At 40.1% G+C, this 20,392-nt stretch overlaps 1 protein-coding gene across 1 annotated transcript in view; it reads right to left on the bottom strand.

Annotated features, from left to right (window-relative positions):
• Nucleotides 1-13,948: 13,948 nt before the first annotated feature.
• The window catches only part of nrg3b (neuregulin 3b), a 178,444-nt gene continuing 172,000 nt past the window's right edge, over nucleotides 13,949-20,392 (bottom strand). The window contains 2 exon segments of the mRNA XM_069155567.1: nucleotides 13,949-15,160; nucleotides 18,444-18,626. Coding sequence (XP_069011668.1) covers nucleotides 14,428-15,160; nucleotides 18,444-18,626 — 916 coding nt within the window. The 3' untranslated portion in view covers nucleotides 13,949-14,427.

Raw genomic sequence — 20,392 nt, 5'->3', positions numbered from 1 at the left:
TTTATCCAACACACTAAATATGAATCTTACTGGTGTGCATTTCCTGCTGCATAATCAGTTTAGCCAGAATAAAATACACAGCCCTGTTTTTATTGAATGATGTCAATAGTCTACATTTGGTTCAGTAATTCTGTTATTAGCAAAGCTGCTGTGCAAGTGATCATGTGAGAAACAAAATATGTAATTTTTGATCTGTATACGTCAGCGTTTAGAGGGAAAGTCGGACTGAATCGGTTAAAGAAAAATCTTTAGTTTCAGTGAATTTGGAGTCAACTTCATCATCAGTGGACAGCTAATCAATCAAGAAGGCAATTCATATTTAACGCCGTCATGTTTGAAAAGAGTCATTCTCTCCCTGATTACAACCACTGGTTATCATGTGGCCTTGATTTTGTTCTTATTTTCTACCATCTAAACCATCTCCATGACAACTGACGTTTCCTTCGAAATTTGCTAAATTGTTTTCCAATTACGTTTCAGCAACAGCTGAGACAATTAGGATCAGAGAAAACGTTCTGATTTGATTGAATGAAGTGTCACATTTATGAACAGCTTTGCAGTTATTGGTGGGTGATGTGGATGGTGGGCCTACGACGTGCACAGCTTTAACACCAGAGATCGGGATTCTTATCAAGAGTCCTATCTGTAATTTGTGTAAGGAAACAATAGTACTTTGGCATTAAGGGAAATGAAAATGAACAAGTCTCTCTTTCTGCCTTTAACCATTCCACACTCTTTCTATAAGTTTAAAAAATGCTTCTGGTGCCTAAAAATCACAAGTTGATATTGTACCAAGATCAGATAAAAAAAAATACATTCTCAGCAAACATTTTAGAGATACATTCATTCAAATACTTACAACGAGCCAGATATGTAAATTATCAACTCACTATGTTGACAGAAAATGTAATCCAGTCCCAATTGTGTTTCCTTCAAAACAGGCTGTATTATGAATGAGTTGTATGCAAACAGAACTTCCAGACGAAAGGGAGGCAATTTAGCCCCTTCATCCACTGATGAAGGTAATGACATGTGGCTGACCACCAAGTATAATAGGAATGATTATGCCTGAGGGTTTATGTGTAAACACCAGGGAAGAAGAAAATCCTTTTCACACAGAACACTAACAAATAAAGTGACATAAAAATGGAAACATACAAGTATCTCAAAATTAAACATAAAAACATCATAAGTAAATGTACTCAGTTACTGTTTACTGGGTTATAATTGTAAAAAAAAAAAATCCATTTGAGATCGTTCCCCCCCACCAGTAAATAACTGATATGACACCAAGAGGAATAATTATGTTAAACATTTAAGAGACTGGAAGATTGTGAACAAAGAAATACTAATGAAATAATACATTCAATTTTGTAAAATTGCTCTCTAAAGTTAGAAAGACTTGTCAAACAATCATTTATTTTTTGTCATTGCTTTGACAGCTCAGTTTGCTTCATATTGAGATACAAAGCAACAACATCTCCATGGGGTTCTTGGAGCAAAGGCATCCGATGACCCATCGGGGTGTTTTTCAGCACAGCCATGTATGAAGAGGCTCTGCAGGTCGGCTGGCACAGCAGCACTGATGACAGAATTTGTTAGGCTTCAGCAGAAAAACAGGATCCCATCTGAGATGACTGTGGAGGATATGACAGACATGCTGGTGGAGCAGAGCAAACACACTCTGAGAGTGCAGCTCTGGGAGTGTGAGCTTTGAGGACTGCGATGATGCCAATGCCAAAGCCTCTTCTCATGCTGATGTGGGAGGTGAACACCAGAATGAGGATGAGAGATACTGGATTAGAAGCCAGAAGGTTGCTCAAGTCACCAGAGGACAGCTCTCTTTGGTTTCTACCTCCAAATATCATTAAAGGGGCTCGGAAGTGTGTCAACGGCCTGATAGACCAGCAGCAGGAGGTGCCCAGCTAAAAGCAGCTTGATCCCATGGGAGGTGGGGATGGAGGTGGTTCCCAAACTCCTGCATCGAGCCTCCTCAGAGCACCTACTTAAACATGCCCTCTCAACAACCAAGACCGTGGGGGATCACAAAGGGCCTCGGGTGTTCTGGACACAATGCTGCAGGTCAGCTCCTCCACCAGGCTCCTGTCTAACCAGGCAACAATAAAGACATCCGGGCAAAGAATGCTTGGCAGCAAATGTGCTGACACAGCATAGCTTGTGTAGACAGCTAAATTTGTGTGCTGTATGCAGGCCCTGTAATCGGTGCACCAAAGAGATGAAACAGGATGATTGCACCCAGCCAGCAGTACTGGTAGATGTGCAGAGATTGGAACCACTCTCTCTGAATATTTTGAACGAGGAGTCTGGTCTGCAGGTCACAGAAGCAGCCAAAGAAACAGACTAAGCTATTAGTTCTCTTCTGCCAACCAGTCCAGCTAAAACTTCTTAAAAACACTTCCATCCACTGTCTCTTGAACTCTAGTCTGAATGAAGCAGAGGACCAGCCAGTCCTGCCTGATAAACCTCCCGTCATCACTGCTGTGCAGGATATATATTGATTATTGTGAAGGAATTTTTCTTAATTATTGGGTTTCTCTTGACAAATATAGGAGCCACCGAGGAAGGGCTATGTGCAAGGTCAGGGAATATTGTAGGAGGAGAAAGTCTCCAGTGTTTCAAGGATGACAATGATGCCTCCACTGAGCTGGAAATGCAGAACATCCTGTGAAACAATATTTATAGCGACTAAAGAAGAAGGCGCTCATTGATGAAACGACAAGACACCGACCTACACTTCTGATTCTGACTCTCCACAATTAAGCCTGTCAATAAACATTTCTGTTGAAAACGTCAAATGATCTTCTGAGGCATATTCGAGTCGAGTCAACCAGCTCCACAATTTCCATTACAATTATTATATTACATGATACGCTATTAAGACACAGCTGGTACAGCGGATTGACCACTAGTCATAACGTTGCTGAATTAATTCCCGGATTTCTACATGCCGGACGCCGGACAAGACACAGAACCCCAAGTTTCTCCCGGTGGCAGGTGAGCACCTTGAACGGCGGCCCTGCCACCATCAGTGAGTGAGTGTGTGACTGGGAAGCAATTTGTAAAGAGCTTTGCAACAGCTTTGGTAAAAGGGAGCTATACTGTATAAGTGCAGACCATTTACCATTTGAGGCATATGTAGGCTATAATATACTATAGGTTATAGTGTATATATATACACACTAATGAGTTAAAACCTTAATCACCACTGCCTCCTCAATTACAGCTAACTATTCTTTTCTGTCTAGAAGTGAGACACGAAGTCGACTTTTAATTTTTGCAACAGTAATGTCTTTGCTCCTGACTTTAGAAAGGGCTTGGGTCATAATTATCTTCATCTATTTATATTTTGTATAGTTTTTTTTTATGGTATAATGCAAGTCTTGATTAAATGTAAAAATCTTATCCATAAGATCTTCAGCGTGGTGTTTACTGCTTCTCACTGACGACAGCACTATGAATGCACAATGTTTTATCTTATCATCATATTCAATTTTAGAGACATGTAACTACCAATTATTAAAAAGATGAGTGTAAAGTAACATGTCTGAACTTGTGCATCTGTTGGAAGAGAGTTGTCTGCTTGCGCAGTTCTGCTGTGGCATTAAACTTAAAAAACTGTCAACCTGACAACATATCAACCTTTTAGTATAAACAATATCTTGTAATGTATTGGATTGACAATGACTATATTTATATTGAGAGAACATTTATATTTTTAGAACTCCTCTTATATTTGTACCTCTCACTTCATAAAAAAAAAAAGTTCCCAGATCCTAAACTCAGAGCAGATAAACACAGCAGGCAACTGTTAAAACAAATAATACCAAGAGAAGGCAGCAGAGCAAAAGAAGGGTATGAAGAAAGAGGAGGGGAGCTCCAACTCCAAACTACTTTTACAGCTCACAGTGGTGCTGCTGCATTTGTACTTCTAACCTGTGCTCCACAAGGCAGGAAGGTTGAAAAAAAGAAAGACAAAAAAAGACAGAGACAACATATAAATTATAAAACAGAGAGGACAGAAACACACAGAAACAAATATTCAGCTCAAATTTCCGCATCGCCAGAAGTGTTCGAAAAAAATATTTCAATCTTATACTCATCATTATTTTGGCATGAGAGGAAAATTGAAACAGTTTTTGACTGCAGGAAACAGACAGTCTGTTGGAGTATGTCCTTGAAATGATGCATCAAATTAACACGTTTAAGTTCAGCTGGATAATGGACCTTACAACTCCCAGCTGTTTGGCTGTGGTTGTGACTGCCGTGCATGTCATATGTATTATCAGCCATAAAAATTGGTGTGACTCATGCTGCCGTGTTGATAGGTGTGTGTCTCCCACCACTGGAAAGGAAGAGACACCATAGGAGACAATGCTCCGGCTTGTATTCCATCGTACCATCTGGGTTATGTCTGATTGCACTCGGTTCATGCACAGTGGCATCCCCTGTTCTCTCTCCTGGACTGATTGATTTTCTGTGGCAGTGGCTTTGAAAGCCTGGGGGAAAAAAAGGATAGCTGAGGTAGTTCACGCTACAGGGTCTCAGTTTGGCTCTAGCTTTTTATATAAGGGCAACATATCCTACTGGTACATGTATATTCTGATTTTACATCAGGGGTCTCCAACCTTTATTCCTCTGGGAGCTACTTGGACACAAATAGTGTCCAAGACCTCCTCAAGTTTGGTAATATTTATTCACATACTTGAGCTTCACCCAAAACAGCTAAATAAGCTTATTTTATGTGAACAATAACAAATTGATACTCTTCACACATATTTTGTATCATAACAGCTTAAATTCAACCGCGTACATGCTTTTTTCTGGAGGTGTGTCTGTGGGGGTTCCTGTATCTACAATTACACTTATGTTCTTTAAATGCCTTCTGCAGTGCTCGAGACTCGTGTGTGTGGCCAAACTGGTTTAAAAAGTGTCAAATAAAGTGTTCTAATATCAAATTTAACCAGAAAATCCATGAGGTCCTTCGACTGGGACGTCATGCCCCTCCTGACAGAAACATATGTCTTGGTAAAAACCACATAGCTGGACCCTGAGTGAAATTGGAGGGCTTTTAATTTGAAAAGTCATTCAGCTTAACTGCGGTGTAACTATTATTTCTCACTCTCTAAGTGACAGACACTGACTTCCTACCTCTGGCCCCACTGTGGCGGTCCAGTCCAAAATATTGTTTCTATCTTATTTACCTAATTTATGAGCTACCGTATATTTCTAGCTCAGCGTGAGAGTCTCCTCTGCTGCACTGACGTGGTGCAGAACAGACACAGTTGAAGGAGAGCGAGGGGAGATTATCCACTCGTTAATCGATTGCATTGATACCATCGTTTTCTCAGATAGGTTCAAAATGTTTAGTTTTTTTTAAATGCTAAAATGAATCGGCAAATATACTCCGGGAGCTCTCAGTATACCCGGGCGGCCCGCCTGTGTGGGAAGCACTGCTTGACTCTTCAGCGAGCTACTCGGATACGGGTAATAAGCTACTCGTAAGTTGAGAGCTACTGGCCGGAGACCCTTGTTTTACATCCTCTTTTTCCTGCATTTGCACAGCACTTCTGTACTTCCTGGCTATTGCTTAATTCAAAAGTGCATTTTAAAGACTATGTTACAGTTTTGACAGGTGGCTCCAAGAGAGGCTCCAGCTGATGGAGTCCTGTAAAAAATGAATGACATTGGTTGTAATTTCCCTTGCTGACAAACAGCAATTTGTTCTATGTGGTGCATTGTGAGGCTGCTCACAGAAATGTTGCTTTACACAACAAAGGAGTCCAGGGAATGCAGCAGGGCTTTTACAGCCATCTGCGGTACAGAATGTGACCAAGCACTTAAGCACTCGGCCATGATTTCTGTCTTCTTCCTTCGTCATTTGTGCTTTTTCTTTCCAATGGAAGCGATCCTACTGTAGCTTTGATCTTCACCACTCACTATTACCTGCTATAAAGCAGCAACATATGTCACATTGATCCCTCTTACAGGGATTAGATGGGAGGCTCATCTGATGAAATTGTGTCAAGACCTGAAGACAGAGGGGCTGTAATGTTGACACACTCAGAAACCCATGGAGAGATTGAAAAGTAGTCATAGTGCTTTCTTCCCTGGTTGACTTTTCGTAAAAAGAACAGAAGGCTTTTAAGGTGTTCTTGAGCCTTTCACGAACAGATTTCTGCATGAGATTCAGTCTCGGCTTTCTTGGGCTTGGCCCGGTGTAACCCGAGCCGCTGCTCCGCCAAAGCTAAAAAGTGGCAGAAACGTGTTCTTGCAAATACTTTCTCTTTTTCATGGGAATGAGATGATCTCTCTTTAGACCACTCTAGACCTTTGTCTGACCTACATTAAGCACCATGAGTGTAATCGACCACCGAGCCACATAAAACCCATTTTCAGCTGAGTCCATATTTTTCTAAAAGTCCTTGAAAATGTGGTCACCCCAGCTGAACTCAATGAATCAATGTTTTTTTTCCTGCAGGAAATGCAAAACCTATTTCAAAAGTACATTTAATATGGTAACATCCTGGTGCAATAATAATGTAGCTGTTTGAAAAGGATTTATTATCTTATAAAGATTACTTTAACCACTGATGGATAACTGCATTTGACTTCTTTTTCTTATTTTATTGCAGTACCTTTTAATTATTTACTCGTTTATTTTCATTATGTGAACCCCATAAAAGCAATGTTTTTTGTCTTTTTACTTTGAAATTAGTCAATACTAGGAAAAATAGGTCTGGCCACACGACCAATTATAGATTCAAATTAAACCAACATAGATTGTCACGATGTTTATCTTCATAGGTTAATTTACTTCTGGCACAGTTTATGAAGAAAACAGAAAGTTAAAGTCGTGCCAGGAGCTGACTTCTATTACTTTAAATCCAATCAAACAATAATACTGAAAAGGTTTTTAATCAGAGGATCCAAATACCGACATGAGGCAGAAGCTGATTAAGGTAGATTTACGGGTGATTGCCTTGAAGCCGCGATGTGTAGAACTTTTCATGGAATTCAAGCATCATTTTTTTGTTATTCTGATGTTAAACTTTTTTTCATTGAATAAATCACACAATCCTGATTGAAATTCAAGCAGTATTTCTGTTGCCCTTAACCCATTCAATTCTCAGGGTCGTGGTTCAGATTAGGAGCGGGAGCTGCAGCCTGTGTTGCTGTGTATCACAGTGGTTTTGATGCTGCAATTGAGACTCACACAAGTCAGACAACTGAAAATCTGTAGGTAGCAGAATGAGGAAGGGCTGAAGAGAACACGGTCAACTGCAGATGGGAACGGAGGGAAACAAAATTGACTGGGGACAACTGGAGAAAACTGGTATAACAAACTGGTTATCGGAAAAAGAGCCGGAGACTCGTGCTTAATAGCTGACGGTTAAAACAACAACAGGACTTAACAAACTGAAAATAAGTGTCCGGAGATTGAGCCTTAAATAGACCAGAGCAATTAAGAGAAGCTGGCCACATGAGGTTAAAGTAATCCAAGTCGACTCAGCAGGGATCATGTTGAGAACCCAGCCATGATACAGTGCTCACCAAAGCAAGACACTTTCACCAGCTATTCTCTGTAACAATAACTAACATAATAGTCTTACATCAAAGCCCTTTAAAAAAAAAAAAAAAAAATGTAACAACATTTTGGAGTAATAGTTTTGACATTTTGAGAAATCTGCGTGTTTGCTTTCATTTTAAATTAGTCTTCATTTTCATCATTTATCAGACTTCCAATGTTAGTGCCTTTTATAACAATCGCAGCACACAAGGTGACACTGCGGAAATGAAATATCCAAAACATACATTTAAGTGTATTTATTTTGTATACTGCTTTGTGTATTTGCATCTGTAGATCTCACCTAAAATGATGAAATGTCAGTGTATATTCACTGGAATAAACTTTAAATTTTGGTGAATGTAGTTGCTACTGAAGCGTATATTTCTGGCTCAGAGTACGAGGAAATAGATGACCGCTTGGGTCAAAGAAGGTGCTCACATGTCGGAGTAGAAAGCGTGATAAAGTCTGCGTCGGAAGGAGGTTAGAGGTGGTTGGACAGAGCAAACAGAAAATCCGAATCCTCCCTTTGGTGCCAAAACCTAACAAAATTGCGACTGTGGCACTTTTAACCCAAACCAAAGTCTTTTCCCAAATAACCACATGGTGCCTAAACCTAAGGCACCTTTCCGTATCTCTGAGACGCCAGCAAGCTGTGACAAAATGGTAGAATTTGTCACCCCGGGATGAGAACGGCTGGCAGCCGTATGGAACTGTCCTACACTTTAATAATTAAACTCAAACAGCCTCGAACTTAGAATAGGTCAAATTTGATGAAAATTATTTCCACCGTTTTCTCTCTCAATGGTCATATGAACTTATTCCACTATGAACTCAGCAGAATTCTGAACTGTGCATTTTGACAGCCTGTGCATAGGGAACATCCTGATTATAGAAAGGACCAAAACAGAGTCTGAGGTCAGGACCACAATCTGTCTTGCAGGCTGACTTGGGAGTCCCGGAGGCTGAGGCTGCTGCAGCCTGTGGATGCCCCAGCAATCATAACAACCCGAAGGGTTGATATGTGTTGTGGGGAATACTTATAAAAACATGTAGTGTCCCTGTCATTCCTGCATGTCAGCAGTATAACAGCGTTCAGAGGATCCTCTGGCAGTCTTGAAGGATTTGAGTTTACATTGTTTTGCGCCACCAGGCTTTAAAGAAAATCTGCTTTTTGTGTGCTCATGCTTACATGGAAAAGTTTGTGTTTCATTTTAGGACAACCATATTCAAAATGCCTTTTCCCAATCAATAGTGACTAGAAATTTGTGTTCCACCGCCACTACTAAAAGAAACATAACTGTTATTGTATAATAGAAATAAAATAAAATGAATTCGTAGATGAAGAAACTTGTCCGATTCTCAAACATCTTACACCAGCTTCATCTATGCAACAATGCTAATTAAGGAAAATATCTTTCTGTGTATTGATCCAACCTGGCATCACCAAGCGCTGGAGGGATCAAATGCACTTTCCTAGATGTCAAGTTTTTCTATACAGTACAACCATATTAACTCTACTACACTGAACCTTTTCCACTGCAATGCCTGCAGGGCGTCATTATGGTCCTCATTACGCTGTGTGTCTTTGGCCTGTTGTGGCAAATATGACAATGAACTGAACGTCATTGAACCTGGAAAATACGTTACGGAAAAGCGTTACATTAAGTCACTTTACAGGGTGTTTTAATTAGTTCTCCCTTGTCCATATGTCTGGTCTGGTCATTAAGCAAGCACGATGTCCAATTTTGTTAAAAAATATGAGATAGAATTCCCAGTGGTGTGCTTAATGATCTGCGTATGTTTCAGGATGCACATGTTTTTTTCAGTTCAGAAACCTCATGAAAGACACGTCTGCAGGGTTTTTGTTTTTTTACTGACACTCTACAACTCATGAAAAAGATACTAATATTACGCTCAAGGTCATACATGTCTGAGGCACGCAGTGCGTTTCTACCAAAGTGATTGAACTTGTTTTGTTCCATCAAGCATCAATAAGAGTAGTGGTTTAGTGTTTGTATGGACAAAGATGACCAGATGATGAGATGAATTTATTTATTATTCTGTGTAACACTGGAGAAGCTGTGCTGCCAGCACTGTGGGCAATTTATAGTATTTGTGGTTAGTAAACATTTGTTTATAGATTCTAGCCCACAATGTCTGGGCAGCATTGTAGCAAGGCTGAGCAGATGGACTATTGTTGTTAAGTAGTGTTGCATCACAATAACATTGCTCCATTCATAAACTAACTACATGTTAACTGCTGTACATTGTTCTGCATCGAAATAGAAACACTACATGAAATGATATACTGCAAGGATGCCTGATGGAAAAACAAGCCCTGGTCTTATTCACGTCAAGTATGCTGGGATATCAGAGTGACACGTTTTAAGGGCAGCCACATTATAAGAAAAAAAAAAAATCAGCAGTCAAAAACATAATTGGTAAATATCAAGTCCTGTCAGTTACAGCTGTTAAATATTCATAGCGGGAGACTCTTCTCTTGTTAATAGTAGTGGCCACAAACTACAGTGCAGACACAAGGATGGTTGGGTTTTGTGACCTTCCCTTCACTGGTGTGATGGCCGTTTCTATCCAGCCTGTTGTCCTTCCCAATCAAATATTACACCGAATGCTGCTGTTTTGCCGTTAGCTTCAGAGAGATATGGACAAAGTTCCCTCTGGCATCAGCACTCTGACCGCCCGGGTTGAAGAATGAGGTCATGGGATGGAGTGGAAAGTGATAAAGCCAATGGTTGGAGGTGGTTGGATGGCACAAACACGACACATTTTGCCCGGGAGACTGGTGTTTATGTCCTTGAGAAAGCAAAAGTCAAAATAGATTTCTTTTCAGTAACGTAAGTTAATAAAGTAACACAAATAACTTATATAACGTACGTTAAGTAACTGTTTTCAGTACCATTACTTATGTAAAATTACTTATTTTAGCCTTAACCTTGATCTTTTTTCAAACCCTAACTTAGTATTTCTGGTGTCAAAACCAACCAAATTGCGACTCATATTTAACCAAACTATGATTTTTTTTTCCTAAATCTGACCACATTATTTTTGGTGCTTAGACCTAAAGTACCTTGTGTGTATCCCTGAGTTGCCAGCAGGCTGTGACAAAAGCAGTATTTAACACTTTGGGATGAGAACAAATTGTTCTTTACCTTCAATAGGTAAGGATAACTCTGTAGTTATGTTTGGGATATTTTCCAACCTTTAACAAATAGTAAATCAATTTCACTATGAGGACACAATATTCCTTAAACCATGCCTTGTTACTAGCTTCGTCAGGACATACTTGCTATCATGCTCACAATGTTTTTCTTTAACAGGTATAATAATTGCTAATTAAGCACACACGCCTCTTGATTGATCGTGTCAGCATACTAACATTTGAGTCTGGGCTGATTTGGTAGTACATTAGGTCATGAACATAGACTAGACCTTTTTCCACTACATCACAGTATTTTGACATGTCATAGCAGGAATTTGATAACATGTAGTTGAGGTCCTGGTATTGTGTCTGCTGGCTCAAAAGAAACAGTGAGTACTTTTGCAGACATTAAAAATACATATTAAAAGATTCAGCACCTGTTTAGAAGCAAAATAAATCCTGCTTCAACTTCCGAAAGCGCTGCAATCACGATGTCAGCAACTGTTACCTACGCACAAACAAAACATATTTTATCTCAAGAAAGAAACTGAAACTTGTATTAACACGGCCGGTGGTGATGTTAAATATCACCTGATATCCCACGTTGAGGTGAGCTGCTGAGAGATGTTAGCAGACATCCACACTGGTAGTGCTGCATTACACATGCTGGCCTGCTGTCCTCATAATCTCTGTGCCATCTGGTGGGGAACTTCACTGTCCCCTTGCTTCCCCGGCTCATCAGTATTCCTCTCACACTGAGCGAGAGAGACCAGTCTGAGTGCGACAATCCTCAGAAACATAAAAGAGTAAACACCAGTGAGGATTAATGGAACAGTAACAGGGCCCACCTCCAACAAACCTGACACAATACAGGTCATTTGAACACTTACTTTTTCCATCTTCCTCATTGTTGTCCGTGATTGCGAGCGTTGCAGCCCCCTCAACAACTCAGCATCCTCTCATGGTGTCCACAAATTCACCCAAGAGCTAATGTTTAGTGTGAACTAAGATGTGCCACCGATACTGACAGACACATAATTCCTCAGGTTCCTGGTTTCTCGGTTGAGATTTTTTTGTGTTTTTTTTTTAGCAGGAGAACCCATTCAGCAACTAGTGAGACTGGAACTCTTTCAAATGACACTTCAAACAGTGTTTTCAACATTCAGAGTGAGCTGCGATCAAAGACTGATCCCTTCCTTTTCAAATCCACATGGCCTCTCATTAGTGCCACACTGGAAGAAGATGTCTCTGACACGAATCTATTACAGTATCATCGTTTCCAGCTTTATATTTAACTACAATGCTGAGCTGTTTGGAAATGACTGTGTCATACGACATATGAGTGTTTTCAAACGGCTTTGTATGTGAATTCGTTGTCAAAGTAAGAAGAGAAATTAACATGTGGTTGGATGCTTTTACTGTAGATGTCAAGCAACATGGTGCCACGATTGGCAGCTTTCCATGAGAATGGCTCAGTGAGTTTTGGGAGCTGTTGGATCCAGTGTTGCCACTGCAAGTGTATCATGGCCTGCTGGATATAACTCCTTGTAGTGTGTAACTATTTCTTGTTAAAAGGCCAACATGTCTACAAATACAAAAACAACATTTTAACAGTTTGCAAAATAACGTGTCAGAAACAAAATTATATGCTAACATTACACAGAGGAGGCAGAGCACATAGGAGTTTTAGATTTTGGAAGAAAATACGGAAAATGTGCAATATGTAAAAATCTAACTTGACAGTATTAAGTTTGGATCATAATATTCTTGACAAATTCTACTGGAGCAAGGAATTCCAAACTGGTAATAAACAGAAGCCCATGTGATGTATATTTTACAGGTTGTTCCTGTGTGCGCTCAGTATCTGCATTTAATCTCCAGCTTGGTGATGATGTTGCATACAAAGTAGCTGCTACCATAAGCAGCGCTGGTGATTTCAGGTGCCTGCCTTCCCTGCACGCTAACTTCCTACACAGAATTCTTAGTGAACGACGCACCTGTGCATCTTAATCACAAATATAGAGTTTTGAAGAGACAGTGATGCATACAGATTTGTGTTTTAGTGAGGTGCTGGGCTACCCTGAGCCTCCAGGACAGCGCTCGGGACCCTTGGAATAGATTCTGTGTCTTAAGGGATGTTTTAGTGATAGTGCTGAGTGTGCTGTCAGACCAAAATTTCTTGAGTGACTGGGAATATCACTTATTTGTTCAGTTTTCCCCCCCCTTAATTCTGCACTATTTGCACACCTGCCTTTTGTGATCACTATAGACAATTGCAAATACAGTATGCAAATCTGTAAACATCTGAAAAATCGGTGGAAAGTGTGGTGAATTCTGTCTCGCCAGCAGTCACTGTATGTATTTAGAATGCTAAATATTTTCTATTTATGGTAATTTTTATCTTTCCTTTGCAGCTGCCTCGGCTCTATTTCCCCTTAGGGATCAATGAAGTTCATTTTAATCTTCACAAAAACCTTCTTATAGACTCGAGATAGTTTTTTTTTTTTTTTTCCTGCAGAGAAGAAGTGAAGAAATCTCAATAATACCCATTTGTAAGTCCTGTACATACAACCTCGCCAACAGTCATTGCAAACCTGAAAGGAAGGAAAGTGAGATATACTGAATTTGACGTAAATGAGGCATAAATAAAGAATTGTACTCGGCTTGTATGCTGCTGTGCTTCATTTCCATTCACAAACCTCATGGCCATTGTTAGAATTCAACACAGAAGGTCTTATTTTGTATTTGTAGCCTATGGATACAGCACAAGGTTTATCAGGAGAAATTATGAAAAATGAACATAATTCTGCACTCAGTGAGAACACCTCTGAAGCCCAATCATTATTTGCAGCATCTGAGGCACTTTTTGTCTTCATGCACAATAGTTCCAAGCCTTTAATAATCATCCTCTCCTCATTTTGCACCTTTAGTGTGAGATGTTCATAGAAAACTAGCTATATAACCTGTTGCATTATTTAATTCCACGCTGATAATTAGAGTGCCAGATATACGGGTCTGTTGCTGTGGAGATATGGGGGTGAACTGGCCCTGACATTGGCATATTTTATGTTAGCTGTGATTTGAACATCTCGGGTATTTATACTGATTTTTTTTGTACAATAAAAATGACAATTGATGAACACAAGCACATTGACAAGATCATGTAAAGAAACTTGGATTCAGATGAACAAAGCCCTTAATTAACACTGTTATCTTAGTCTTTATTTTGTCACAATTGTATGTCAAATATATATACGTCTATATGACATATATTATATGACATATATAATTTCATTTCTTTACAATAGAGAAACAACATAGAGATGACACACTATTTTGGTTTCTAAGTAGAAGCTCCTTTTAAATAGTGGCATTTTTTCAATACACTGTTTAAGTCAAGCTCCCACTCAAGTCACGGTTTTGTTTTCCTTATTGAGTCACATTTATTCACAATGTGTGTTTGTTTGTCTCTTTTTCTTGGTAATTTGATGTCTTTTGTGTCAGTATTTTTTTTCCCCTCTGCAGTTCAATCTGTTTGTGTTCCTTTACAATCGATGGCCATCTGTTATTGGTCCATGTGGCCACCCAGATGGTCCCACCTGCTAACCATTCTGAGCCACCAGCAAAGGTATACAGTTATTGGAAACAGTGTCTTCGAAGCTTTACAGAGTTAATTCAATCAGCTTGCAGAGGGCTTGGCATAAGCGTTTCCAGTGCCTCTGCAGCTGGGTCCTTTGGCGGCCAAGTTTGGTCCTCCGTGCACGAGAGATGTCTGACCTTGGCACTGTCCCTGGGCTTCTCTCAAACCTGTGGTCCCACTGACTGTGTGCAGAACTCTGGCTGAATACTGGACACTTCTTCCCTCCGACTCCTGTACAATCCCAGCCTCGTGAGTGTTTGTGCCACCGTACTGGATCTCGCTGTAAGACCCAAACATTTTCATGGGGCTGGAAAGGCTTTTCTGTTTTAATTCCTGCGTGAGTTCCGCTGTGATTTCAATGGAGCAGGGTGTTTGTGTGGAGCTGAGGTTCTTCTCCGACCCCATAGGAGCAGCGGTGGTGATGGCAGGAGGGATAACACTGCCGTGCTTGGCACTAGTCGCCGGCACAACAATCTCAGGGTGAGAGGGAGCACTGCTAATGGGCAGCCCCAGCTTCCCAGCCAGCACAGGGTTCCACTTGAGGAGCCCGGCTTGGTTCCGGTCACTCATGTGCGCGTGTCCAGCCTCAAGGTCACATGCTTGGAGCGAGGGGATGATGGGCACGGAGCGGGTGCGCAAGGAGGGCGGAAGGAAGGTGGTTCCCTTATCTAGGCGGGTGCAAGGGACTTCAGTCCATCCTTTTCTGGCTGTAAAGTGAGAGAGTGAGGTCCGGCTGAGTAGGGCGCCGACCCTTCCACTGGCAGAATCACACCTTTAGGCAGCACAGAGAATAGAAATGGCAGGGTGAGAAAAACATAGCAAGTCATCAACACTGTGACCTTTTCATCGAAGACACTCATTTCCCCAGAAGAATAGAAGACAGTGAATAAAGTAAATATGGAGATAAGGTTTACTATTGTCTTGTGCTTTTACAATTTCATTTCAATTCCACAAAAAAAAAAATCCTCTCGCACCAACAAAACGGTCATTATTTAGGTATTGTTCTTTCATAATCTTTGAGTAATTATTTATAATCCTCAGCATGAGCAGGCATGTATTGTTGCTGCATGGATGTTTAACTAAGAAATCCCTTCTCTCATGACTGCCTTATCGGAGATTTAAGGCTTTTCCACAGCGGCAGATGGATTCCTAACCCCGGCCTGTGTGAATGGAAACACTATGCCTTACCTCTTTGCACTGCTTCACATGTGTTTTAATTTGAGATTGTGAAATAAGAGTCACTACACTGTTTCGCAGAGCACACTAATAGACCTGTGCCGTAACGTTCAAGGTGGATACTGTATAAGTGTGCTCAGCAAGTACATTTTGCAGGATGATGAGTCGTGCAAATGTATCACAGAAGAGTGAAATGTCACAAAAGAGTGCAGATGAGCTTGAAAGGCATCACGCTTGGTATGAAAACAATACAGGAACAGGAAACGTATCTGGAGTCGAGTGGGTAAGTTTGTATATTTGTTAAATGTGCAGAGGAGTTAATATTGTTACTGAAGACACATTCACATATAGAATTGTCCCAGCACAGCCTTAGGATACAGCCAGTGTTACTGTCAGCCTTCAGAGACTATTTGTAGCATAACCAAGTTTTAATGATTGAATTACTTTCCCACTCCCCCTTGCTATTAGAAGGGCAAATGCAAGCTGGAGGTAAATCCGACAGATCAAAACATATCTAAAAATAACTCCCACAGCAAATTTGCCTTCAATTCGGTCCCTATCTGCGATGGGTAAATAGATGTTTTGACACTGGATAATGAAACTGACAATACTCCGCTGGGATTTGTTGTCACAAAATGGGAAACATGGAAGGGTATTCTTGTGTTTGTTTGCTGTTCTCGCTTCTTCTTTTTTTTTTAACACTTTCCACCACACCACACTCTGTGCCTCCATCTTTCCTTCTCTGCACGACCATCATCTCCTCCTTTCCTCACTTTCCCCTCTCTCGTTCTCTCACTCTCCTTTCCACCTCCCATTTCTCATTTCCAGAGATGAGAGGCTGTATCCATGGCAACACGGGAGACGTGGGGGCTGGAGGAGGAGAGGGAGGGGGGGCGGGGGGGTGTAAGCTTGGGAGCTCGGTGTTGTATGGCTTGTAAGTCGAGAAATAGGTCATTTCAACCTTCTGAAGGCCAGCGAAAGCCATATTTGAGTGATGGATCTGTAAGGGAATTACAAATGGCTAATGAGATCTAAATTGTTTAACTGTACAAATGCAATCTTATTCCCAAGAAGATGAGAAGCCGTATTATTTCAGTACTTGAAAAAGCTGTGTTAGATTTAATTGTCTATAGCTTACAGATTTTGCCTTTGTGATTTTAAAAAATAATTCTCATTAGTTTCTTTATTAGTTTGTTTGTTGTTCTGTACAAGTGTGTGTGTGTGTGTGTGTGTGTGTGTGTGTGTGTGTGTGTGTGTGTGTGTGTGTGTGTGCATGCGTGCGTCCGTCCACGTTGCTGAGAGTGTGTGTTGAAAAGGGAAACTGCTCCTGGAGGATCTCTCTGCACAGCCATTTGAAAGAACTGCTGAGCTCCATGGTGCTTTGTTTAAAAATGTAAATTATGGAAATAGGTCACATAAAGAGTTTGCCAGCTTGCAGTGCATCTTACAAGTCACTGTGACGCTCAATCAGGTTGGCATGCTAATAGGAACATTGCTAGGCACTTTTAAGTGTGTGGAATGCACAAGGGACACTACTGATTTAATGACAGACGTTTCTGTTAACAGTGCCATCGCTCAAGTTGCACACACTGACAGCAAATTAGGGCTGTTTCTGAGTCATATGCTAAACAGGACTGCTTTACTCAGACTTAAAGATGCTCTTGTCTGCATCTGTAAACAAAACCTAAAATAGTTTAATGTTTTCAGTGTTACTTCATTAAAGAGGAAATGCCAGTGGAGCTGCTTGACATAATGCATAAATCTATTTAGGAAAGCAAGCACCTAAGTAACCAGCAAAAGATGACTATTTTCCGGCTTTGGTAGCTCTTATGCAAAAATAATTCTGATTTTTTTTTTATAATCTGAAAATTTTCAAGGGAAAATAAAAGTTTTCAGTGATGTCAAATTATGTGCAACTTTGTCTCGCTATGAATTATTTCTTTCCTCCTGGAGGACACTGGACAAACATTTCCTCTTTGATAACAAACGTGACAGAAAGGATTTCACATCAGGCTACTTTTCTGAACATGTGCCAGGGAGGATGATCAGGCTGTACTTTTAAAAATGTGTTTTAAGCCCCCTGATAGCCAACTGGTGAGAGGCTTGCTCTGCCAAAAGTTCTCCTTGCTTTGAACGCCTCCTGAAACGGCGCCAGTAGCTGTGCTTTGCTTATGGTGGCCGTCAAAATAGGGCAACTCGCTGTCCTTACTCGACATCAGGGTGAACATGATGAGACTTCAAGATGTCTAAATGCCTAAAATTAATCTTTTGCAACATGTAGCCTCGGTCATGGCTCTATACTTAGCTTGTAAATTACAGAAAATGAATAATTTCATTGATGTGTGAACCACGAAGCATCCACATAATGCATGAGCATTAGACAAAAATCAAAGCATTCATGTAAACCTGTGCGTCATTTGGTAATTAGCATTGGCACAGTTATTGTATTTGTAACCCTGTTAAAACATGCGTATGAAACAGATTTTCATTCACAGCAGCTCAGTGGCAAGTGCAGGAAGGATTACACACATACTCATATCTTCCCCTGCACCATGATACTGTTGAGCAGTTGGGATCAAGTGTGTTCTCCAAATTAATTGTGACAGGCCCAGCTGAAGGAGGGCACTGCAGATCTAATTTATTTCCCTGGATCAGATTTCATAGGCTAGTTCACGGATTTGAACTCAGAGCATTTCAGTCATAAAACTAATTTCTCCCAAAATTATCCCTCTGCCACTCCATCTTAACCTCTGTTAGTCTGGAGGTCTGTATCACTGAACTGAGTACTTGGCCCGAGAGTGGAGAGAGGCAAAGAGAATTTCCTCTTAGTGGATCAAACAAACACGACAAAACGAACAAAAAGACAGAAATAGTTTCACCTTCTTATGGAGTCCATGTCTGTTGGCTCATCCTCCTGCAGGTGTTTGTAGACATGGCCGGCCGCTCTGGATCCGTCGATGAGATTTGTCGATAATTTGTGCTTCCCTCTGGAAATGGGTGGGGTCCTGAAGTAATTAGTCTCTCTGCGTTGTTGAGCGGGACTTAGTGAGAGGGAACTACTCCTGTAACCAGAAAGCAAATTACTGTGAATGAAAACCGTCAATAGAGCAAACCATTTTACAAAAGCTTTATCAATTGAAACAGCACTCATTAATGTATTGTATAACATTCATCTCATCTTCTGTGTTTATTGAAGCAAAATGGATTTAAAAAAGAAACTATCACATTCCACCTTCAATTGACTCTGTGCATAAATAACCTTCTTAAGGGAAAGTCTAAGAACGAGACTGAGGTATTAGATACACGTGGAAAGAAGAGTAATTCACCAGTGAGTTATACGCTTTACATAAGTATTAAATAATCTGTCATGGCTAAATCGAACAGACAACAAAATTAATTGTGGTTAAACAAAACTTAATCTGCAAGTTCTGTCAGTGGCTCTTATAGGTTGTATTTGTTCGTGCTTATCACAAAATGACATTGTAGCTGACAATTTATTATTGTATTTTATTTTGTGTGTTAACCAATGTTAAAAAGTTTTTATGTAGTTTTTGGAATATTATTTGGTTTGTGTATTGCCAATTTCAACTTGAGATTAACATACCTTGTCTATGTATTTCAGTTTCTATCTACCTGTTGAAGCAGAGGGCCATAAAAACACACTTTTGTTAGTGTACTTTTATGTTCGGGTTGTATTCGTATATTTAACGTAAACAGAAATATAATTTTCTGTGGAAATGTGGAGTTGCTATTTTTTTCTTTTCGAAGTATGTTTTTTTTATTTCTGGAGAAATCACGTTAACTTTCAGCGAATGTAAACTTTATTAGGGCCACTGATTTTGTTGTTTTTACTTTTGTCAATAATTTATATGTCAGATGTTTAACCAGTGCCATCATTTTCTGAAATGGGGACATATTTGTTAATTTTTTAAATGTTTTGTCATATTTTTTTTTAATGAAAAGGCTGAGCAGCGATGTGCTGGGGACCATGTGTCACTGTGGATACGCACAGACGATTCTTCTCTCATAAAAATTAAATGTGCAGATCTGAACTCTGATGTGGTTGGTGTTCCACGAACTGTGAGTGACCCTCTTGAAGCTGCCACATTAACATCAGTATGCTCACATGTTTACCGTGCTAAAATGCTGATGATTACCAGGAGCTATTTAAAGAATAGAAAAAAACAAAACGTGGGAAACAAGTCAAAAAAGGTTATGCTAGTTCGTCTTTTAGAGTTCGAAATACTTCACAGATTAAGAATTATGTTTGACCTGCTGGCGTTATGTGAAAATTCAGAGGATCACCAACCATTAGCCATTCAAATCCATCCTTGAGGGACCATGAATATCTACATCAAATTCTATGACAATCCGTCCAGTATATCTTATAATATTTCACCTTTAACCACAAAAGTCAGCTTCAGGGAAGCTCTCGAGGAAAAACTGGGATTACCTGGAGCGTTAATGCCTGTACAAAGACATTGATTTAGTTTGAAGTTAAGTAGTAGTCTGACTGACAGACCAACCTTTCCATCCAAAGAGCCATGTCACTAGCATGGCGATGTAAAACACTGCTAAAGTGCTTCTTTGTGTGAGCTTTAAAATGTATTTGTTGAAATACGCACTGTTGTACATTGTGATTCATTTTACTTCATTTGTTTATTTTGTTTGTGTGTGTACGAGAAACATGTTGTAACTGTGTTTTAAAGGCGCTATATAAACAAAGCTTTACTGACTTACTATATGCTGCAATTTTTAAATAACTAGTAGGCCTATATACTGATGTCCTGCTGATGATGATGATGGAAGCTCTTTCTTTAGATACTGT

The sequence above is a fragment of the Embiotoca jacksoni genome, unplaced genomic scaffold, assembly GCF_022577435.1.
Source record: "Embiotoca jacksoni isolate LCO1_2020_lvr unplaced genomic scaffold, fEmbJac1.0.p SCAF_20, whole genome shotgun sequence".
Lineage (NCBI taxonomy): Eukaryota > Metazoa > Chordata > Actinopteri > Embiotocidae > Embiotoca > Embiotoca jacksoni.
The sequence above is the reverse complement of the archived record's forward strand: the minus strand, read 5'-3'. Positions and strand labels throughout refer to the sequence as shown.